The following is a 24,757-nucleotide window of genomic DNA, read 5'->3' on the forward strand; positions in this document are numbered from 1 at the left end:
CACGGACACTCTCCCTGTCACTCATTCACCCCACACGCTGAATCCCCACGGACACTCTCTCCGTCACCGCCTCACCCCACACACTGAATCCCCACGGACACTCTCCCCGTCACTGACTCACCCCACACATTGAATCCCCACAGACACTCTCCCTGTCACTGACTCACCCCACACACTGAATCCCCACGGACACTCTCCCCGTCACCGCCTCACCCCACACACTGAATCCCCACGGACACTCTCCCCGTCACTGACTCACCCCACACACTGAATCCCCACGGACACTCTCCCCGTCACCGCCTCACCCCACACACTGAATCCCCACGGACACTCTCCCCGTCACCGCCTCACCCCACACACTGAATCCCCACGGACACTCTCCCTGTCACTGACTCACCCCACACACTGAATCCCCACGGACACTCTCCCCGTCACTGACTCACCCCACACACTGAATCCCCACGGACACTCTCCCTGTCACTGACTCACCCCACACATTGAATCCCCACGGACACTCTCCCCGTCACCGCCTCACCCCACACACTGAATCCCCACGGACACTCTCCCCGTCACCGCCTCACCCCACACACTGAATCCCCACGGACACTCTCCCTGTCACTGACTCACCCCACACACTGAATCCCCACGGACACTCTCCCCGTCACCGCCTCACCTCACACACTGAATCCCCACGGACACTCTCCCCGTCACTGACTCACCCCACACATTGAATCCCCACGGACACTCTCCCCGTCACTGACTCACCCCACACACTGAATCCCCACGGACACTCTCCCCGTCACCGCCTCACCCCACACACTGAATCCCCACGGACACTCTCTCCGTCACCGCCTCACCCCACACACTGAATCCCCACTGACACTCTCCCCGTCACTGACTCACCCCACACACTGAATCCCCACGGACACTCTCCCTGTCACCGCCTCACCCCACACACTGAATCCCCACTGACACTCTCCCCGTCACTGACTCACCCCACACATTGAATCCCCACGGACACTCTCCCTGTCACTGACTCACCGCAGACACTAAATCCCCATGGACACTCTCCCCGTCACTGTCTCATTCCGCATAATGAATCCCCTAACCCCTTGAATGAGAATTCAGGAACTTCCCCTCGGCAATAAAAATGCTCACCACATCCAAGCTAACTGTGTCCCCTGGTCCTAGAGTCCTCCACTTTTGGAAACGTATTCTCCACATCCACTCTATCTGTATCCTCTGGTCCTAGACTCACCCACTATAGGAAACATCCTCTCCACATCCACTCTATCTGTGTCCCCTGGTCCTAGACTCCCCAAGTATAGGAAACATCCTCTCCACATCCACGCTATCTGTGTCCTCTGGTCCTGGACTCCCCCACTATAGGAAACATCCTCTCCACGTCCACTTTATCTGTGTCCTCTGGTCCTAGACTCCCCCACTACAGTAAACATCCTCTCCACATCCACTCTATCTGTGTCCCCTGGTCCTAGACTCCCCAAGTATAGGAAACATCCTCTCCACATCCACGCTATCTGTGTCCTCTGGTCCTGGACTCCCCCACTATAGGAAACATCCTCTCCACGTCCACTTTATCTGTGTCCTCTGGTCCTAGACTCCCCCACTACAGTAAACATCCTCTCCACATCCACTCTATCTGTGTCCCCTGGTCCTAGACTCCCCCACTATAGGAAACATACTCTCCACATCCACTCTATCTGTGTCCTCTGGTTCTGGACTCCCTCACTATAGGAAACATCCTCTCCAGATCCACTCTATCTGTGTCCTCTGGTCGTAGACTCCCCCACTACAGTAAACATCCTCTCCACATCCACTCTATCTGTGTCCCCTGGTCCTAGACTCCCCCACTATAGGAAACATCCTCTCCACATCCACTCTATGTGTGTCCTCTGGTCCTAGACTCCCCCATTATAGGAAACATCCTCTCCACATCCATTCTATCTGTGTCCTCTGGTCGTAGACTCCCCCACTATAGGAAACATCCTCTCCACATCTACTCTGTCTGTGCCTTCTGGTGTTAGACTCCCCCACTATAGGAAACATACTCTTCACATCCACTCTATCTGTGCCCTCTGGTCCTAGACTCCCCCACCATAGGAAATATCCTCTCCACATCCAATCTATCTGCTTCTCTGCTCCTAGACTCCCCACTATAGGAAACATTCTCTCCACATCCACTCTATCTGTGTCCTCTGGTCCTAGACTCCCCAAGTATAGGAAACATCCTCTCCACATCCACTCTATCTGTGTCCTCTGGTCCTGGACTCCCCCACTATAGGAAACATCCTCTCCACATCCACTCTGTCTGTACCTTCTGGTCCTAGACACCCCCACTGTAGGAAACATCCTCTCCACATCCACTCTATCTGTGCCCTCTGGTCCTAGACTCCCTCTCTACAGGAAAAATCCTCTTCGTATCCACTCTATGTGTGTCCTCTGGTCCTAGACTCCCCCATTATAGGAAACATCCTCTCCACATCCATTCTATATGTGTCCTCTGGTCGTAGACTCCGCCACTCTAGGAAACATCCTCTCCACATCTACTCTGTCTGTGCCTTCTGGTGTTAGACTCCCCCACCATAGGAAATATCCTCTCCACATCCACTCTATCTGCGTCTCTGCTCCTAGACTCCCCACTATAGGAAACATCCTCTCCACATCCACTCTATCTGTGCCCTCTGGTCCTAGACTCCCTCTCTACAGGAATAATCCTCTTCGTATCCACTCTATGTGTGTCCTCTGGTCTTAGACTCCTCCACTGTAGGAAGCATCCTCTCCACATCCACTCTCTGTGCCCTCTGGTCCTAGACTCCCGCACTATTGGAACCCTGTTCACACCTTCTCTCCCTTGGCCTTTCAACATTTGATAATTTTGAATTCGATTGCATCTCTTTCTTCTTGTATGCTGACATTTTCCATCCCAGAATCATTACTGTGAATCTCTGCCAATCCCTTGCAATGTCAGCACATACTTTGTCAGATAAAGGAGCTCAAAAACTGTTCATAATAGTCAAGTGAGACCTCACCTGTGCCTTGTGCAGCCTGAAAATCACATCCTTCCTTTTGTATTCTCGTCCTCTCGAAATGAATGCTGCTATCAGATTTGCCTTCCTCACCACCGACTCTACCTGCAAGTTAACCTTTCAGGAATCCTGCACAAGGACTCCCAAGTCCCTTTGCACATCAGAGTTTTGAATTTTCTCCCCATTTAGAAAGCATTCTCTGCTTTTATTTCTCCTACCAAAGTGCATGACCATACACTTCCCGACACTGTATTCCATCTGCCATTTCCTTGCCCATTCTCCTGATCTGTCCAAGTCCTTCTGCAGCCTTATCTACTCCCTCAGTGCCACCGGCCTTACACCTCTCTTCGCTTCGTCCACAAACTTGGCCAGTTTTGGGCAGAGCTGTTGCCGTAGCAAGGTGTGGCGTGTTGGACGGGGTGATTGCTGTGGTAAAGATTGTTGAGGGCCGTCGAGGAGCATGTTGAGGTTCCTCAGCCTGCCGAGGAGGTGAAATTTCTTGGCCCTAGCATCGACCTGGTTGGGCCAGGGCCAGGTATTGGTGATGTTTGAGTGCCCCACCACCCATGGGCACCCTCAGGCACGCTCCTCCCCCACCATCCCTACCCACAGTCTCGCTGTCTGCCGCAAGAATGTGCAAACAAGGGCTGGTTACATAAGCAGATCTCCTTCTGACCCAGAATGGTGTCACCTCATTAGCAAGTGTACACAGACGATATTTCATGGTAATGCAGGGAACAGATATTGATTACAGATGTAAGTGAACCTAATGAAAGAGTGCTTTATTAATCAGCACACAGGGGTATTTGCATTTATGACAAGAGTCTATTATTATTTAATCAATATGTATGTTGTAAACAGTAATGTTCTGTGCACGAGCCTTGGTTTTCATTGGGTCGCCTGGGTGCCTAAGACTCAGTAATTCCATGTACTGCACAGTGCTATAGTAATTTTATGCATTACACTGTACTGCTGCTGCAAACAAAGAACAAATTTCCTGACACATGTGAGTGATAATAAACCTGATTCTGATCTGGGTCTCTGTTGTGGACTGAGAGTGGGAAGGGGGCAGGGAGAGGGGAATCATGGTTGGGAAAAGGGGAAGGGAGAGGGGAGGGAGCGGGAAGCACCAGAGAGACATTCTGTAATGATCAATAAACCAATTGTTTGGGATCAAATGGCCTTGCCTGGTGTCTCAGGGCTGGGTGTGTCTGTACCCACCCCTGACACTCCTCTGCTCCCTATCCCACACCCCTCCCATGGTGCTCCACCCTCACCATTCCCAACATCCTTTACTCCCGTCAGATTTACAAACTCGCTCTCCGCTCCACGTCGACAAATACAGTACTGTGTAAAGGTCTTAGACACCCCGGTGGGATAAATGTGCCTGAGACATTTTACACAGTACCCATACAACATAGGAGCAAACCCTTCAGCCAGAATTCTGGGCTGAACCAATTAAATTAGTAATCAAATTGCCAACTAAACTTATTTCTTCTACGCACACAATGTCCATATCCCTCCATTCCCCTCACATCCATTTGCTTATCTAAACGTCTCTTTAATGCCTCTAATCCTTTAACGTCATTTACAGACTTGCAGGCATTGCTCCCCTAGAGATCCGAAGACACAACAGAACAAAAATTGAAAAAGGTAAACAGAACTCGGATCCACAGCACCCACTACACCATCATGTGCCAGTTCCCAACCGCCTAAACTTGAGGAAAAGCTTTGCTACAGTGGAGGAACTATCGCACGGAACATCCCCCCAAACATACAGGATTGACCTCTGGCAGCAAACAGAAGCCAGAACCCCACCAAACAATACAGTGCAAGACCCCACAGAAATGTCACCAGACAGGGCACCGCTTGACAGACGGAAGTGGTGCGCTCTCAACAGGGCGAGAGCGGGAGTTTGTAGGACGGGAGACAATGTGGTGAAGTGGGGTTTAAAGACCAGCCAATCCTGTGAGTGTGGCGAAAGGGTGCAGAACATTGAACACGTCTGCGGAACTGCCCACTCTCACCTGATTTACCTGACACTGACCAGCTCAACGTCAACCAAACAACACGAGAGCGGCTGGCTGTCTGGTGTGACAAGTTATGATGATGATGCCCCCTAATGAATCTGCCTCTACCACCATTCCCGCCAGTGCAGTGCAGGCATCTACCGCTCTCAGTGTAAAAAAACTTGCCCCTTACATCTCGTTTGAAATTACCTGCTCTGACCTGAAATGGAATTAGACATTTCAACCCTGAGAAACAGATACTCCCTGTCTACTCTGTCTGTGCCTCTCATAATCTTATAGACCTCTATCAGATCTCCCCTCAGCCTCTGGCACTCCAGGGAAAACAACCCAAGTTTATCCAGCCTCTCATGCCCTCTAAACCGGACAGCACCCTGCTAAACCTCCTCAGCACCTTCTCCAAAGCCCCGACATCCTTCCGACAGTGGGACGACCAGAATGCTCCCGTTCTCTATCCACCCCTCCTTCTTCCCCCAAAACTCCTCTTTCCCGCGAATCCCTGACACAATCCCCAGGGGCCCTCACTCTCTCCTCCCACGGCAACCATGCCTCCGGGCCTCCTGCGTCACTCAGGGCTCCTCTATCCAAGGAGCAGCTTCCGGAGTGCTTCCCAGCCAGATCTACGACAGTCCTGTGCCCCGGGGAGCCCAGTGCAGGTGGATTGACAAATATTCCAGATTGTTGGCTGCTATTAAATGCAAGTTTTATTTGGACCTCATTCAGTCAAATCGTGTATTTCCCAGAGTGAGTTGATAGGTTCTTGATTAGTCAGTGCGACAAAGGTTACAGGGCGAAGACCATACGGCCATTCGGCCCATCGAGTATGCTCCGCCATTTCGTCATGGCTGATCCATTTTCCCTCTCAGCTCCAATTTCCTGTCTTCTCCCCGTATCCCATCATGCCCAGACCAGTCAAGGATCTATTAACCTCTGCCTTAAATATACCCAATAACTGGCCTCCTCAGCCACCTGTGGCGACAAATTCCACAGATTCATCACCCTCTGGCTAAAGAAAAATTCCTCCTCATCTCCATTCTAAAAGGATGCTCCTTTATTCTGAGGCTGTGTCCTCTGGTCCTAGACTCCCCCACTATAGGAAACTTCCTCTCCATGTCCACTCTATCTGTGTCCTCTGGTCCTAGACTCCCCCACCATAGGAAACATCCTCTCCACATCCACTCTATCTGTGTCCTCTGGTCCTAGACTCCCCCACTATAGGAAACATCCTCTCCACATCCACTCTATCTGTGCCCTCTGGTCCTAGACTCCCCCACGATAGGAAACATCCTCTCCACATCCACTCTATCTGTGTCCTCTGGTCCTAGACTCCCCCACCATAGGAAACATCCTCTCCACATCCACTCTATCTGTGTCCTCTGGTCCTAGACTCCCCCACTATAGGAAACATCCTCTCCACATCCACTCTATCTGTGTCCTCTGGTCCTAGACTCCCCCACTATAGGAAACATCCTCTCCACATCCACTCTATCTGTGTCCTCTGGTCCTAGACTCCCCCACTATAGGAAACATCCTCTCCACAACCACTCTATCTGTGTCCTCTGGTCCTAGACTCCCCCACTATAGGAAACATCCTCTCCACATCCACTCTATCTGTGTCCTCTGGTCCTAGACTCCCCCACTATAGGAAACATCCTCTCCACATCCACTCTATCTGTGTCCTCTGGTCCTAGACTCCCCCACTATAGGAAACATCCTCTCCACATCCACTCTATCTGTGTCCTCTGGTCCTAGACTCCCCCACTATAGGAAACATCCTCTCCACATCCACTCTATCTGTGTCCTCTGGTCCTAGACTCCCCCACTATAGGAAACATCCTCTCCACATCCACTCTATCTGTGTCCTCTGGTCCTAGACTCCCCCACTATAGGAAACATCCTCTCCACATCCACTCTATCTGTGTCCTCTGGTCCTAGACTCCCCCACTATAGGAAACATCCTCTCCACATCCACTCTATCTGTGTCCTCTGGTCCTAGACTCCCCCACTATAGGAAACATCCTCTCCACATCCACTCTATCTGTGTCCTCTGGTCCTAGACTCCCCCACTATAGGAAACATCCTCTCCACATCCACTCTATCTGTGTCCTCTGGTCCTAGACTCCCCCACTATAGGAAACATCCTCTCCACATCCACTCTATCTGTGTCCTCTGGTCCTAGACTCCCCCACTATAGGAAACATCCTCTCCACATCCACTCTATCTGTGTTCTCTGGTCCTAGACTCCCCCACTATAGGAAACATCCTCTCCACATCCACTCTATCTGTGTCCTCTGGTCCTAGACTCCCCCACTATAGGAAACATCCTCTCCACATCCACTCTATCTGTGTTCTCTGGTCCTAGACTCCCCCACTATAGGAAACATCCTCTCCACATCCACTCTATCTGTGTCCTCTGGTCCTAGACTCCCCCACTATAGGAAACATCCTCTCCACATCCACTCTATCTGTGTCCTCTGGTCCTAGACTCCCCCACTATAGGAAACATCCTCTCCATATTCACTTCATCAAAACCTTTCACCATTTGATAGGTTCCAAAGAGGTCACCCCTCATTCTTCTGAATTCTAGTGAATACAGACTCAGAGCCATCAAATGCTCTTCATGTGACAAGCCATTCAATCCTAGAAACTTTTTTGTGAACCTCCTTTTTACCCTCTCCAGTTTCAGCACAGATAAGAGGCCCAAAATTGCTCACAATACTCCCAAGTCAGGCCTCACCAGTGCTTTATAAAGCCTCAACATTACACCCTTGGTTTCATGTACTAGTCCTCTCGAAATTAATGCTAACATCTCATTTACCTTCCTCACCACAGGCTCAACCTGCAAATGAACCCTTAGGGAATCCTTCACAAGGACTCCGAAGTCCCTGTGCAATTCAGATTTTTGTATTTTCTATTTTCTAGAAAGCAGGAGAGTGGTGTTGGGAGTGAAAGTAAATCAGCCTTGATGGAATGGCAGAGCGGAATCAATGGATTGAATGGCCTAATTCCTCTCCCATATTTTATGCTCTTCGGAGAGTTTAAAGGGAATTTGGGAATTGTGATCAGAGGGAATGACCTGAGTACTATCACTTCTGGCCTTCTGGCTTTCCATTTGTTCCCGGATTTAATCTCACGGCTCACAGCAGTTCCTTCAGCAAGCCCCAGAACTTCCTCCCAACATGCACAAAATGCTGGAGGAACTCAGCAGGCCAGGCAGCATCAATGGGAAAAAAAAGTATAGTTGTCGTTTCGGGCCGAGATGCCGACTGTACTTTTTTCCGTAGATGCGGCCCGGCCCGCTGAGTTCCTCCGGCATTTTGGGCGTGTGCCCAGATTTCCAGCGTCAGCAGATCTTTCTTGTTTCTAAATTCCCTCTCCTCGGTTTTCCTTCGAGGTTGCACCCACATGATACCCAAAGCCTACACTGGTGTGGGGGGCAACCTGACTTCTGAACCTCGGATTCAGGGGCATGAGTTTGAATCCCAGCTGGGGTACTCAAAATCCGGCATCTGAAACAAAGATTCATGATTGAAAGTGGTCAGTGACAGCACTGGAATCGGCTCTTCAGTCCATCTCCTCTGTGCTGACCAAGGTGACCTCTGAACTGCTCTCACTTGCCTCTTTTTTTTTAGCTTAGATTATGAGGACACTCAGTCCTCGTTTATTGTCATTTAGAAATGCATGGATTAAAAAATGATACAATGTTCCTCCAGAAAGATATCACAAGAAACACAGGACAAACCAAGACTAAAACTGACAAAAAACCACATAATTATAACATATAGTTACAACAGTGCAAAGCAATACCGTAATTTGATAAAGAGCAGACCATGGGCACGGTAAAAAAAGTCTCAAAGTCCCGATAGCCTCATCATCTCAGGCAGACGGTAGAAGGGAGAAACTCTCCCTGCCATGAACCTCCAAACACCGCAAACTTGCCGATGCAGCACCATCGGAAGCACCCGACCGCAGCGGACTCTGAGTCCGTCCAAAAACTTCGAGCTTCCGACCAGCCCGGCCGCCGAGCAACAAGCAAAGCCGAGGACTCGGGGCCTTCCCCTCCGGAGATTCTCGATCGCACAGTAGCAGCAGCAGCGAAACAGGCATTTCAGAAGTTTCACCAGATTTTCCTCCGTGCTCTCACGTCCGTCTCCATCAAATCAGGATTGTGCAGAGCATCCTACTTGACAAATAACAGATATTCATCACCGGAGTGGGTGCTGCGAGCTACGTCGCGCCGCCATCTTCTCCTCTCCTGCACATTTCTCCAAACGTTTCCTATCCCTGTACCTGCCCAAATATCTTTTAAATGTCGTAAGTGTACCCAGCTCTGGCGGCCCGTTCCACACATCGGCTGGCCTGTGCATGAATAGTTTGTCTCTCAGGTCCCCTTAAATGTGGCCCATACATCTAAACACCTGTATTTGTTAACTATGTCAAGTCTTATCTGGAGTCATTAAGCCTTTGTGCTTTCCGTCTAATCTTGTCAAATTGATTTTGACTGGCATGGGTTTTCCCTGCACTGTGAGTATTTAAAGCAGGCTCCTGATTAGCACGTATGGCGGGGTCCTCGTTATGAGAATGATTCATCTCGTGGTGTCACTCGGTCCAAATTCCTATGAACACATTCTTGTTTCTGTCTCTACGGACACACATTGTCCCTCTGCACCTGGGATCAGTCGCCTGTCAGCACACCCTCTCCCTCTGCTACATTTAGGCTCCCCTACCCTGGGGAAAGGACTGTGATTATAGTCATAGTCATAGTCATACCTTATTGATCCCAGGGGAAATTGTTTTACATTACAGTTGCACCATAAATATTAAATAGTAATAGAACTATAAATAGTTAAATAGTAATATGTAAATTATGCCAGTAAATTATGAAATAAGTCCAGGACCAGCCTATTGACTCAGGATGTCTGACCCTCCAAGGGAGGAGTTGTAAAGTTTGATGGCCACAGGCAGGAATGACTTCCTATGATGCTTAGTGCTGTATCTCGGTGGAATGAGTCTCTGAGCCCCTCAGGACTTTATAAACCTCTTTAAGGTGGCCCGTCAGCCTCCTTCACGCGAGGGAAGACAGACCCTGCTTGTCCAGTCTTCTCTTATCACTCAAACACTCTGGACTCGGTGACCATTCCCCCGGTGGTATCAGTTTCCTTGCCCACCCCAGTGAGTCTGTGGGTTCATCGGTCCCTGTAAGTCGCAGCGTGTGGGTGTGTGGTAGAATTTTGGGGTGTTGATGCGAAGGTGGTGAGAGTCAAAGGGGATTGGTGTAAAAGGCGGGTGTTTAATTCGTTTCAGGAGGACTAGAGTATAAAAGCAAGGATGTAATGCCGACACTTTATGAGTTCAAAGTAAGTATATTATTGAAGTGAATATATGTCACCATATACAACACTGAGATACATTTTCTTGTGGGCATACTCAGAAATCCAATAAAAAATAATAGAATCATTGAAAGACCACAGCATAAGAATGGACACACAACCAATGTGCAAAGTTCAAGGTTTATTATCAGAGTACATACAACCCTGAGATGCTTTTCCTGCAGGAATACTCAGCAAATCTATAGAACAGTAACTGTAAACAGGATCAATGAACAACAAACTGTGCAAATGCAGACAGAAATAAACAGCAATAAATAACGAGAACATGAGATAAAGAGTCCTTAAAGTGAGATCATTGGCTGTGGAGACATCTCAATAGATGACTGTAGTTATCCCCTGATGGTTGAGGGGTAATAACTGTTCCTGAACCTGGTGGTGTGGGACCTGAGGCTCCCGTACCTCCTTCCCGATGGAATCAGTTCAGAGTTGAGGTTATCCTCACTGGTTCAGGAGCCTGATGGTTGAGGGTAATAACTGTTCCTGAACCTGGTGGTGTGGGACCTGAGGCTCCTGTACCTCCTTCCCGATGGAATCAGTTCAGAGTTGAGGTTATCCTCACTGGTTCAGGAGCCTGATGGTTGAGGGGTAATAACTGTTCCTGAACCTGGTGGTGTGGGTCCTGAGGCTCCTGTACCTCCTTCCCGATGGGATCAGTTCAGAGTTGAGGTTATCCTCACTGGTTCAGGAGCCTGATGGTTGAGGGGTAATAACTGTTCCTGAACCTGGTGGTGTGGGACCTGAGGCTCCTGTACCTTCAACCTGATGACAGCAGCGAGAAGAGAGCATTTCCTGGGTGGTGGGGTTCCTGATGACGGATGCTGCTTTCCTGTGACGATGTTTCAATGTTTGGGAGGGCTTTACCCATGATGGACTGGGCCGAATCCACTGCCTTTTGAAAGATTTTGCACTCAATGGCACTGGTGTTCACATACCAGGCCGTAACGCAGCCAGTCAATACGCTCTCCACTACACACCTCCAGAAGTCTGTCCGGATTTCAAAGTCGATCCTGAATTTCCTCACTTGCAGACCCCAGTCAGTTCAGACTGGTAAAAACTTCTCCTCCACAATCTCCATCGGCACAGGAGCACCTCAGGGATGTGTGTTTGGCCCCCTGGCTCTACTCGCTTTGACTGTGACGCTCATTACAGCTCCAACACCATATTCAAGTTTGTTGATGACACCACTGTGGTAGGAGATCCAGGATTGTATTTACAACAAACTGTCCAAATATGAAAGGAGACGATAATAATAAATAAATACGCAATAAATATCGAGAACATGAGATGAAGAGTCCTTGAAAGTGAGTCCATAGGTTGTGGGAACAGTTCAGTGCAGTTGAGTGAAGTTATCCTCACTGGTTCAGGAGCCTGATGGTTGAGGGTAATAACTGTTCCTGAACCTGGTGGTGTGGGTCCTGAGGCTCCTGTACCTCCTTCCTGATGGAATCAGTTCAGAGTTGAGGTTATCCTCACTGGTTCAGGAGCCTGATGGTTGAGGGGTAATAACTGTTCCTGAACCTGGTGGTGTGGGTCCTGAGGCTCCTGCACCTCCTTCCCGATGGAATCAGTTCAGAGTTGAGGTTATCCTCACTGGTTCGGGAGCCTGATGGTTGAGGGGTAATAACTGTTCCTGAACCTGGTGGTGTGAGTCCTGAGGCTCCTGTACCTCCTTCCTGATGGCAGCAGTGAGAAGAGAGCATGACTTGTGTGGTGGGGGTTCCAGATGATGGATGCTGCTTTCCTGTGACAGCGTTTCATGTAGATGTGCTCACTGGTGGGGAGGGCTTTACCTGTGATGGACTGGGCTGTATCCACTACTTTTTGTAGGATTTTCTATTCAAGGGTATCGATGTTTCCATACCAGGCTGTGATGCAGCCAGTTAATATACACCCCACCCCACATCTATAGAAGATTGTCAATGTTATAGATGTCAGGCCAAATCTTCACAAACTTCTAAGGAAGTCGAGCCTCTGCCTTGGCTTCTTCATAATTGTTGGGCCCGGGACAGACCGTCTGAAATGGTAACGCTGAGGAATTTCGAGTCGCTGACACCCTCCACTTCTGATTCCCCAGTGAGGTTAAAGTTCTCCGGTTTCCTCCTCCTGAAGTCGATAATCAGCTCCTTGCTCTCGCTGACATTGAGTAAAAGATCGTTGTTACGACACCACTCAGGCAGATTTTCAATCTCCCTCCCATGTGCTGATTCATCACCACCTTTGATTCGGACAACGACAGTGGTGTTGTCAGCAAACTTGAACATGGCTTTGGAGCTGTGATTAGCCTCACAGTCATAAGAACAAGGTGAGTAGAGCAGGGGGCTGAGCTCACAGCCGTGTGGTGCGGCTGTGCTGGTGGAGATCGTGGAGGAGACGTTGTTGCCAATCCCAGCTGACTGGGGTCTACCAGTGAGGAAATCCAGAATCGAATTTCGGAAGGAGCTATTGAGGCCAGGGTCGTGGAGCTTACTGATTAGTTTTGAGGGGATGATGGTGTGAAATGCCAGGTTGTAGTTGATAAAGAACGTCCTGAAGTATGCGTCTTTGCTGTCCAGATGTTCCAGAGCTGAGTGAAGAGCCAATGTAATGGCAGCTGCTGTAGATCTGTTGTGCCAGTAGGCATATTGGATCTAAGTCACTTATCAGGCTGGAGCTGATATGTTTCATCGCCAGCCTCTCTAAGCACTTCAACTCCGTGGATGTAGGTGCAACTGGACGATAATCATTCAGGCAGGTCACCGTGGTCTTCTTCGGCGCTGGTGTAATTGAAGCCTGCTTGAAGCAGGTGGGAGCCTCAGACTGCCGAAGCGAGAGGGTAGAGATCTCAGTGAACACTCCAGCCAGTTGATCAGCACAGCTCCTGCTCTGGGCCGGATGCTTTCCGTGGGGTTCACCCCAGGGTGCTCTCAGAGACCGAAATTGGAGGGTCATCGGGGCTGTGGGAGTTTGTGAAGATTCCTATGGTCAAAGTGAGCATGGAAGACTTTGAGCTCACCTGGAAGAAAGACCTTGTTGTCATCCACTTGGCAATGGTCAGATCACACTTGGTGTATTGTGAGCAGTTTTTGGCCCTTTTTCTAAGAAAGGGTGTTCTGGCATTGGACGGATAGCTTGGGGTCTCGACTCACTGGCGCTGGAAAAATGGGGGGCCAAAAAAACTATCGAAAACTGAAAGGCCCAGACAGCAGATGTGGAGAGAATGTTTCCTATGGTGGGGGAGTCTAGGGCCAGAGGACACAGATGGAGTGGATGTGGAGAGGATGTTTCCTATAGTGGGGGAGTCTAGGACCAGAGGACACAGATAGAGTGGATGTGGAGAGGATGTTTCCTATAGTGTGGGAGTCTAGGGCCAGAGGACACAGATAGAGTGGATGTGGAGAGGATGTTTCCTATAGTGGGGGAGTCTAGGACCATAGGACACAGATAGAGTGGATGTGGAGAGGATGTTTCCTGTAGTGGGGGAGTCTAGGACCAGAGGGCACAGATAGAGTGGATGTGGAGAGGATGTTTCCTGTAGTGGGGGAGTCTAGGACCAGAGGACACAGATAGAGTGGATGTGGAGAGGATGTTTCCTATAGTGGGGGAGTCTAGGACCAGAGGACACAGATGGAGTGGATGTGCACAGGATGTTTCCTATAGTGGGGGAGTCCAGGACCAGAGGACACAGCCTTAAAATAGAGGAACATCCAATTAGAACGGTGATGAGGAGGAATTTCTTTAGCAAGTGGATGGCGAGTCTGTGGAGGCCAAGTTTTTGGGTGTATTTAAAGCGGAGGTTGATAGATTGCTGAACAGTCCGACTGGTACAGGCAGAACGGGGTTGAGAGCAGTAATAAATCAGCCATGGTGGGACGGTGGAGCAGGCTCGATGCGCCGGCTGGCCTCCTCCGTGCTGTGTGATGCTCGGCTAGAGGAAAGTGGTGATTGGTCATTGGCTGCTTGGCTCCATTGCTTGGGGATTTCCACACGATTGATGCCAAAGAGGCCCGGGAGCATCTATAAGCGATGTTAAAAGCGTCAGGAATGGATCAAGCCCGTTTGGTGCAGGGGAGACCCTGGCCAACCCCTCATCGCCACGTCACACACCCTTCCTCTCATGGTGGGTCCTCCAGTCAGGCAGGGGGCAGGCCAGATCCTCACAGGAGATCCTCGCCACAGCATTTCCCCTTTAAACGCTGACGGGGAGATCCAGTGGGCCCCACCTACAGCGGCAAATCTCTGGGCATCCGCTTTGACATTAACACATTCACAAAATTTATATGATGAACAAACGAGCTGATTCGAAGTTAATTTTCATTTGTCCGGTCGCCTGCTTTCGATGACAGTTTAGAGTCGTTGCAGGTGAATCTCTTGCAGAGATTTAAATAGCTTCATTTGTCAAAGCAGTTCGTCACACATCCTGTTGCTTTTATTGATTACGGTGCTAATGAGGGCAGGGTATCATTGAGAGCTTTCTTATCTGGGGAGGTAGAGAGGAGACACATGGCTCTCGAGAGCAGGGAACATTCCCATTTCGAGACCACTAGACCGTCCCATGCCAGTCCTGGGGTGTGACACAGAGTGAAGATCCCTCGTCCTACTTCTCAGCCCAGATCTGCCTTCTTTCAATGTCCCCTCGCTAATCATCCACACGTTCTATGCTCTCCACAACACCGGCAACCTACAAAGTACTGATCCACCCTTCCACCAAGATCCGGAGCAACACACACAAAGTGCTGGGGGAGCTCAGGAGGTCAGGCAGCATCTGTGGAAAAGAGTAAACCGTAGACATTTTGGGCTGAGACGCTCTATCGGGGGGAAGGAGCCAGAATGAGAAGGTGGCGGAAAGTTGGGTAGGAGTTTAAGCTGGCAAGTGATAGGTCAGGGGGAAGATGAATGGGGGAGGGGGAATGAAGTGAGAAGCTGGGAATTGATTGGTGGAAAAGGTGAAGGGCTGAAGAAGGAGGAATCTGATTGGAGAGGAGAGTGGACCATGGGAGAAAGGGGAGGCAGAGGGCCCCAGGGGGAGCTGGTAGGCAGCTGAGGAGAAGAGTCGGGGGCACAAAGGATGTCAGAATGGGTCGTGAAAAAAGAGAGAAGGGGCAAGGGGAAGAAATTACCCGACGATGGACAAATCGATGTTCATGCCGTCAAGTTGGAAGCTGTCAAGAAGGGATTATGAGGTGTTGCTCCTCCACCATGAGAGAGGCCCCATCGAGGCAGTAGAGGAGGCCATGGACGGACACGTTGGAAGGGAATTAAAATGGTTGGCTTCCAGGAAATCCGGCCCATTGTGGACTGAGTGCACTGGGCCAAGTGATTTAATACTATAATCCCAAGCTCAAAGTTCACCCTCGAACTCCAAGTTCAACCTTCATTTATTATCAAAGCAGGTGTACATTATACAACCTTGATATTCATCTCCATAAGGCAACCACGAAACAGAGAAACCCAACAGAGCCCGTTAAAGAATGGTCTGACAAACACCCAGTGTGCAGAGAGGAAAAAACAAATCCTGCAAAACAATAATCGCAATCAAATAGCGTTCCGAACTGAATCCACAAAGAGAGTCCCGAGACCCAGAGCTCAGTGCAGACCCGAGTAGACGTCCGAACCGGCCACTCACTTATCTCGGGCCCCGATACCGTGACCTTTCCAATTTAGTCTGGTGCCTAAATCTCCTTCCAAACGTTGGGTTCATCCTCTGGGGCCTGGACCCCACTCTGTGTGCCTCACCCTGCCGACTGATCCGGCCTCAGGCCAGCCACATCCAATCGCCTCCAGGTCCAAAGGGAATGCACGGGCTATTACTTGCGATGATCGTTTGCCAGAAAAAGTGCGATGAACAAAGTGTTGAGTTGTCTTCCCTGAGATTCTCCAGTGCCCTCTTAACCCAGAAGAAGACTATAATTCCAAGGAAACTGATCTTCAAACTCGTGCACGTGGGACACTTTGCAGTTCAGTCCTTGACTTCCCAGCCAACAGACTTCGATCAGTCAGACCATAAAACCATAAAGCATAGGGGTAGACTTAGGCCGTTTTGACCCATCGAGTCAAATCATTGGCTGATTTCAGTCGTCCCATTTAAAATCAGAAAATGTATACAGTATACAACCTGAAATTCTTACTCTTCACAGACATCCTTGAAACAGAAGAAAACCTCCCAAAGAATGAATGATAGAAAATAGACGCAAGATCCCCAGAGCCCCCTGCCCCAGGCTCAAGCAGCACCAACCCTCCCCAGCTCCACTTATTCTAACACGAAGCACCAGCATTCCCTCCACCCACCAGGCCCGCATCAGCAAAGCCCCTGGATGGACCATAGGTGACTTTCCATCAAAAACTACTGCTCGTCCCAACATTTTAACATCCCTCAGGCTGGCTCTCTCACTAGCGAGGGAGAGACAGATATCACTCCTTCCACAGCGACGGGGAGACCATTTTGATGCTACAGTCGGGTCTGAAGTGCTGTTTTTTGCTTTCGAGTTCCCCCGACTGGAGAACCGGCAGATCGATAACGGAAAGCCTCAGGGGTGAAAATCCGCGTCCGCAGGGCCGTGCAGCTGTCCCAATTCAGGCCAATCCGGGATGTGCCGAAACGCAGCCAATTGGCGAGCTCCCAGAACGGTAACACACCCTGGTGCAGAGCCGCAGTCCTCGAGTGTCACTGCCAGGTCCAAGGTCCCGAGAGGACCCTGAAACCTTGGAAAGAGCTTAGAGATTTTAGAATAGGAAGAACGTACTGTTTTGCTGATGAGCTGGGAGAAGTCGGCTTTAACTCTGACCTGCTCAACCCCAATCTTCCACCTTCTCCCTGAAACCTTTGGCACCCTGACTCATCAAACTCTGCCTTAATTATACTCGATGACCTGGCCTCCACAGCTGCCGAGGGGAGTCATGCACACCTCTCTGCCACGGGTGCACCACAGGCCTGGGCCCGCAGCTCCCTGTACACTCACAACTGCGGGGCCAGTCTCTGCTCCAGCTCCAGACACAGCTTTGAAGGTGAGACCACCGTAGTGGGCCATATTACGATGGGCCGGAGTACAGGGAGGAGACAGAGACTGAGGCTGCATGGCGCTGTGACAACTATATTTCCCTCACCATCAGCCAAAAACAAAGAGCTGGTCGTAGTCTTCAGAAAAGAAAAGACTTCTCACAGCCTGAGTAAAGCAGCCGGCGTGATAAAGGCCCCACCTAACCCCGCTACGCGGCAGAGGGAGCACAGAAACGTGAGGCGGTTCACATCGCAAGGCTGATTCCGAAGGCAGAACACAGGGTAAATGGTGGGATTCTGAGCAGTATAGAGGGACAGAGGGATCTTGGGGTCCATGACCACAGATCCCTCAAAGGCAGGTTAAGAAGCATACAGTGTGCTGCCCTTCATTAATCGGGGGATTGAGTTCAAGAGCCGTGAGGTAATGTTGGAGCTCTGGTTAGGCCACACTTGGAATATTGTGTTCAGTTCAGGTCGCCTTCACAGGAAGGATGGGGAAGTTTCAGAGAGAATGCAGAGGAGATTTACCAGGATGCTGCCTGGATTACAGAGGGTGCAGAGGAGATTTACCAGGATGCTGCCTGGATTAGAGAGGATGCAGAGGAGATTTACCAGGATGCTGTCTGGATTAGAGAGGGTGCAGAGGAGATTTACCAGGATGCTGCCTGGATTAGAGAGGGTGCAGAGGAGATTTACCAGGATGCTGCCTGGATTAGAGAGGATGCAGAGGAGATTTACCAGGATGCTGTCTGGATTAGTGAGGGTGCAGAGGAGATTTACCAGGATGCTGCCTGGATTAGAGAGGGTGCAGAGGAGATTTACCAGGATGCTGTCTGGATTAGAGAGGGTGCATAGGAGATTTACCAGGATACTGCCTGGATTAGAGAGGGTGCAGAGGAGATTTACCAGGATACTGCCTGGATTAGAGAGGGTGCAGAGGAGATTTACCAGGATGCTGCCTGGATTAGAGAGGGTGTAGAGGAGATTCACCAGGATGCTGCCTGGATTACAGAGGGTGCAGAGGAGATTTATCAGGATGCTGCCTGGATTACAGAGGGTGCAGAGGAGATTTACCAGGATGCTGCCTGGATTAGAGAGGGTACAGAGGAGATTTACCAGGATGCTGTCTGGATTAGAGAGGGTGCAGAGGAGATTTACCAGGATGCTGCCTGGATTAGAGAGGGTGCAGAGGAGATTTACCAGGATACTGCCTGGATTAGAGAGGGTGCAGAGGAGATTTACCAGGATGCTGTCTGGATTAGAGAGGGTGCAGAGGAGATTTACCAGGATGCTGCCTGGATTAGAGAGGGTGTAGAGGAGATTCACCAGGATGCTGCCTGGATTACAGAGGGTGCAGAGGAGATTTACCAGGATGCTGCCTGGATTACAGAGGGTGCAGAGGAGATTTACCAGGATGCTGCCTGGATTAGAGAGGGTGCAGAGGAGATTTACCAGGATGCTGTCTGGATTAGAGAGGGTGCAGAGGAGATTTACCAGGATGCTGCCTGGATTAGACAGGGTGCAGAGGAGATTTACCAGGATACTGCCTGGATTAGAGAGGGTGCAGAGGAGATTTACCAGGATACTGCCTGGATTAGAGAGGGTGCAGAGGAGATTCACCAGGATGCTGCCTGGATTAGAGAGGGTGTAGAGGAGATTTACCAGGATGCTGTCTGGATTAGAGAGGGTGCAGAGGAGATTCGCCAGGATGCTGTCTGGATTAGAGAGGGTGCAGAGGAGATTGACCAGGATGCTGCCTGGATCAGAGAGGTTGCAGAGGAGATTTACCAGGATGCTGCCTGGATTAGAGAGGGTGCAGAGGAGATTTACCAGGACGCTGCCTGGATGAGAGAGGGGGCAGAGGAGATTTACCAGGATGCTGCCTGGATTAGAGAGGGTGCAGAGGAGATTTACCAGGATGCTGCCTGGATTACAGAGGGTGCAGAGGAGATTTACCAGGATGCTGCCTGGATTAGAGAAGGTACAGAGGAGATTTACCAGGATGCTCCCTGGATTAGAGAGGTTGCAGAAGAGATTTACCAGGATGCTCCCTGGATTAGAGAGGCTGCAGAGGGAGATTTACCAGGATGCTGCCTGGATTAGAGAGCATGCAGAGGAGATTCACCAGGATGCTGCCTGGATTAGAGAGGGTGCAGAGGAAATTTACCAGGATGCTGGCTGGATTAGAGAGGGTGCAGAAGAGATTCACCAGGATGCTGCCTGGATTAGAGAGAGTGTAGAGGAAATTTACCAGGGTGCTGTCTGGATTAGAGAGGATGCAGAGGAGATTCACCAGGATGCTGCCTGGATTAGAGAGGGTGCAGAGGAGATTCACCAGAATGCTGCCTGGATTAGAGAGGGTGCAGAGGAGATTTACCAGGATGCTGCCTGGATTAGAGAGGGTGCAGAGGAGATTCACCAGAATGCTGCCTGGATTAGAGAGGGTGCAGAAGGGATTTACCAGGATGCTGTCTGGATTAGAGAGGGTGCAGAGGAGATTTACCAGGATGCTGCCTGGATTAGAGAGGGTGCAGAGGAGATTTACCAGGATGCTGTCTGGATTAGAGAGGGTGCAGAGGAGATTTACCAGGATGCTGCCTGGATTAGAGAGGGTGTAGAGGAGATTCACCAGGATGCTGCCTGGATTACAGAGGGTGCAGAGGAGATTTACCAGGATGCTGCCTGGATTACAGAGGGTGCAGAGGAGATTTACCAGGATGCTGCCTGGATTAGAGAGGGTGCAGAGGAGATTTACCAGGATGCTGTCTGGATTAGAGAGGGTGCAGAGGAGATTTACCAGGATGCTGCCTGGATTAGAGAGGGTGCAGAGGAGATTTACCAGGATACTGCCTGGATTAGAGAGGGTGCAGAGGAGATTTACCAGGATGCTGCCTGGATTAGAGAGGGTGCAGAGGAGATTCACCAGGATGCTGTCTGGATTAGAGAGGGTGCAGAGGAGATTCGCCAGGATGCTGTCTGGATTAGAGAGGGTGCAGAGGAGATTGACCAGGATGCTGCCTGGATCAGAGAGGTTGCAGAGGAGATTTACCAGGATGCTCCCTGGATTAGAGAGGCTGCAGAGGGAGATTTACCAGGATGCTGCCTGGATTAGAGAGCATGCAGAGGAGATTCACCAGGATGCTGCCTGGATTAGAGAGGGTGCAGAGGAAATTTACCAGGATGCTGGCTGGATTAGAGAGGGTGCAGAAGAGATTCACCAGGATGCTGCCTGGATTAGAGAGAGTGTAGAGGAAATTTACCAGGGTGCTGCCTGGATTAGAGAGGATGCAGAGGAGATTCACCAGGATGCTGCCTGGATTAGAGAGGGTGCAGAGGAGATTCACCAGAATGCTGCCTGGATTAGAGAGGGTGCAGAGGAGATTTACCAGGATGCTGCCTGGATTAGAGAGGGTGCAGAGGAGATTCACCAGGATGCTGTCTGGATTAGAGAGGGTGCAGAGGAGATTTACCAGGATGCTGCCTGGATTAGAGAGGGTGTAGAGGAGATTCACCAGGATGCTGCCTGGATTACAGAGGGTGCAGAGGAGATTTACCAGGATGCTGCCTGGATTACAGAGGGTGCAGAGGAGATTTACCAGGATGCTGCCTGGATTAGAGAGGGTGCAGAGGAGATTTACCAGGATGCTGTCTGGATTAGAGAGGGTGCAGAGGAGATTTACCAGGATGCTGCCTGGATTAGAGAGGGTGCAGAGGAGATTTACCAGGATACTGCCTGGATTAGAGAGGGTGCAGAGGAGATTTACCAGGATACTGCCTGGATTAGAGAGGGTGCAGAGGAGATTCACCAGGATGCTGCCTGGATTAGAGAGGGTGCAGAGGAGATTTACCAGGATGCTGTCTGGATTAGAGAGGGTGCAGAGGAGATTCGCCAGGATGCTGTCTGGATTAGAGAGGGTGCAGAGGAGATTGACCAGGATGCTGCCTGGATCAGAGAGGTTGCAGAGGAGATTTACCAGGATGCTCCCTGGATTAGAGAGGCTGCAGAGGGAGATTTACCAGGATGCTGCCTGGATTAGAGAGCATGCAGAGGAGATTCACCAGGATGCTGCCTGGATTAGAGAGGGTGCAGAGGAAATTTACCAGGATGCTGGCTGGATTAGAGAGGGTGCAGAAGAGATTCACCAGGATGCTGCCTGGATTAGAGAGAGTGTAGAGGAAATTTACCAGGGTGCTGCCTGGATTAGAGAGGATGCAGAGGAGATTCACCAGGATGCTGCCTGGATTAGAGAGGGTGCAGAGGAGATTCACCAGAATGCTGCCTGGATTAGAGAGGGTGCAGAGGAGATTTACCAGGATGCTGCCTGGATTAGAGAGGGTGCAGAGGAGATTTACCAGAATGCTGCCTGGATTAGAGAGGGTGCAGAAGAGATTTACCAGGATGCTGTCTGGATTAGAGAGGGTGCAGAGGAGATTTACCAGGATGCTGCCTGGATTAGAGAGGGTGCAGAAGAGATTTACCAGGATGCTGTCTGGATTAGAGAGGGTGCAGAAGAGATTTACCAGGATGCTGTCTGGATTAGAGAGGGTGCAGAAGAGATTTACCAGGATGCTGCCTGGATTAGAGAGGGTGCAGAGGAGATTCACCAGGATGCTGTCTGGATTAGAGAGGGTGCAGAGGAGATTTACCAGAATGCTGCCTGGATTAGAGAGGGTGCAGAGGAGATTCACCAGGATGCTGCCTGGATTAGAGAGGGTGCAGAGGAGATTCACCAGGATGCTGCCTGGATTAGAGAGCGTATTTTACGAGGATAGGTTGAGTCTTTTCCCATTGGAGCGAAGGAGGATGTGAGGTGACTTGATAGAGGTGTACAAGATGAGAAGTAGCATATATCGGAGGCTTTCTCGCAGGGCAGAAATGGCTAATATGAGGAGGAATAATTTTAAGGTATTTTGTGGAAAGTATACAGGTGGGGGGGGGCCGTGTTCGAGGTAAGTTTTTTTATGCAGAGAGTGGTGGGTGTGTGTAACATCCTGCCAGGGGTGGTGTAGAGACAGATACATTCGGGACATTTCAGGTGATGGGGGGTAAGTGGTGGGTGTGTGGAACGTCCTGCCAGGGGTGGTGTAGAGACAGATACATTAGGGACATTTAAGAGACTCTTAGACAGACACATGGATGGAGGGTTAGGTGGAAGGGAAGGGTCAGATCGATCTTAGTGCACCATGGTATTGTAGTGGTTAGTACGACATCGTCACAGCTCGGGGCGTCAGAGTTCAGAGTTCAATCCTGGCACTCCTATAAGGAGTTTGTACGTCCTCCCCATAGAATGCTTTGGTTTTCTCCGGGTGCTCCAGTTCCCTCCCAGAGTCCAATGTCATACCAGTTAGTAGGTTCATTGGTCTTTGTAAATTGTGCAGTATTTGGCTACGGTTAAATTGTGCAGTAAATGCAGGAACATCGTCTTAAATTGTACAGAAAATGCAGGAACATCATCGTAAAATGTGCAGTAAATGCAGGAATCTGTGGTTACCCACGGCAGAATGATCCCTGCTGTAATAAAGTGTATTCTATGATTTCTTAATTTCATTTTGCAGAATGAAGATCATTTATAAATATTAGCAATTGGCTGAGGGTGTGTTTATTCAGTCCACACTCCACCGTCGTTATGAGATCAAAGTCTGACACTTTATCCAAATGTTGTTCAAATCATTCAGACAAATCATTTGGTCAAATTGCTGATATTTCAGAAATATTTCCCCCATTTGAGAGCCTTTGGGTAACTTCCCTTCTCAGTCAGGTGCTCTGTTGGTCTGGAGCTGTGAACTCTTCACGCTGGGACATCGCAGGTTGGACAGAAGTACAGAGATTGCCTCCGATGGTGCCAGAGCGTCCCTGTTTAAATTGCTCAGGGCTCTGTATGACATTGCCCTCCGAATCGCCGTGCCCTTCCCTTTCTCTCACGCACGATGCTAAACTTCCCCGTCTGCCTCTCTCACATGCGCACATACAGACGCAGACACACACACAGACATAGGTACCGACAGACACGTACAAACAAAAACTCAGACACCTATGCAAAAGTCTTATATATCACATGTGCCTGAGACTTTTACACAGGACTGTAGTAATTTTATTTATTGCACTGTACTGCTGTCACAAAAAAAACAAATTTCCTGACGTGTGAGTGATGATAAACCTGATTCTGATCTGGGTCTCTATTGTGGACTGAGAGTGGGAAGGGGGCAGGGAGAGGGGAATCATGGTTGGGAAAAGGGGAAGGGAGAGGGGAGGGAGCGGGAAGCACCAGAGAGACATTCTGTAATGATCAATAAACCAATTGTTTGGATTGGAGCCCATGACTGCATGCACCTTCACTTTCTCTCCGTCTCTCTCTCTCTCTCTCTCTCTCTCTCAGTATGGTCTACACACTGGTCAGTTTTTAACTCCAGGCCGGCCATCGGCTGCCGAGTTGTCGGTGGGGCCTAGGACCACACAGGATATGGAACACGTGACAGACAAGCGGGGCCACGGTGGGGCCTGGAGGGCCGGCCTCTCCCTGCTGATCTGTGAGGTAATCTCGCTGCTGGCCAAAGTTCGAGACCTCGCCTAACATCATCTGCCCCTTGAAACCGAATCTGGGTCCAACCACGTAACAGCAACAAGTCACCACGAACACGCCAGCGTCGGAGAGGGCGGCAGAGTGCGGCAATTCCTGGCCCCGTTTATGGACCTTTTAACTATCACTATAACTAGTTAACAGTGGATGTTTAGCAGGTTAACTGTAGAGATTAATTGGTTAATTGTCTTTTTTTAAAATGTGGATTTACCTGACTTGTGTTTGCATCTTGCCTGCGTCTCATGTCATTATAGGCCCGACCTCACCTCGGACAACCGGGCTGGATTTGGAGCGGGAAGCTGTGCTGGACAGCCCAGGACTGGGGTCAGTTCAGGGCTCGTGGAGCCTTCGAGAGATACAGGAGAGAAACAATGCTCGGGCCACGGAGTCCAGTCCCACACTCCCATTCCTACCCAATCTCATTCCTTCTTCGCTCCATCGTTTCCCCATGTATCCCACACACCAGGGGGATAGGGTTACAGCCATTAACCCACTGACTCTGCATGTCGTTGGGACACGGGAGGGACACGGAGCACCCAGGGGTGGAGGGGGGGGACACACACATAGTCACAGGGAGAACATACAAACTCTACACATGTAGACACGCACATGGTCACACACACGCACACACACACACAGACACACACCACACACAGACACACCACACACAGACACACACACACACACACATACACACACACACACACCACATACACACAGACACACACACACACACACACAC

At 50.1% G+C, this 24,757-nt stretch overlaps 1 protein-coding gene across 1 annotated transcript in view; it reads left to right on the plus strand.

Annotated features, from left to right (window-relative positions):
- Window positions 1-24,530, plus strand: part of LOC134342166 (protein cornichon homolog 2-like) — a 43,793-nt gene extending 19,263 nt beyond the window's left edge. The window contains exon 4 of the mRNA XM_063040141.1: window positions 23,815-24,530. Within this exon, the coding sequence (XP_062896211.1) occupies window positions 23,815-23,842 (28 nt within the window). The 3' untranslated portion in view covers window positions 23,843-24,530. The remainder of the gene's footprint in view (window positions 1-23,814) is intronic.
- Window positions 24,531-24,757: the final 227 nt, after the last annotated feature.

The sequence above is a fragment of the Mobula hypostoma genome, unplaced genomic scaffold (genome assembly GCF_963921235.1).
Source record: "Mobula hypostoma unplaced genomic scaffold, sMobHyp1.1 scaffold_189, whole genome shotgun sequence".
In the NCBI taxonomy this organism is placed as follows: Eukaryota; Metazoa; Chordata; class Chondrichthyes; order Myliobatiformes; family Myliobatidae; genus Mobula; species Mobula hypostoma.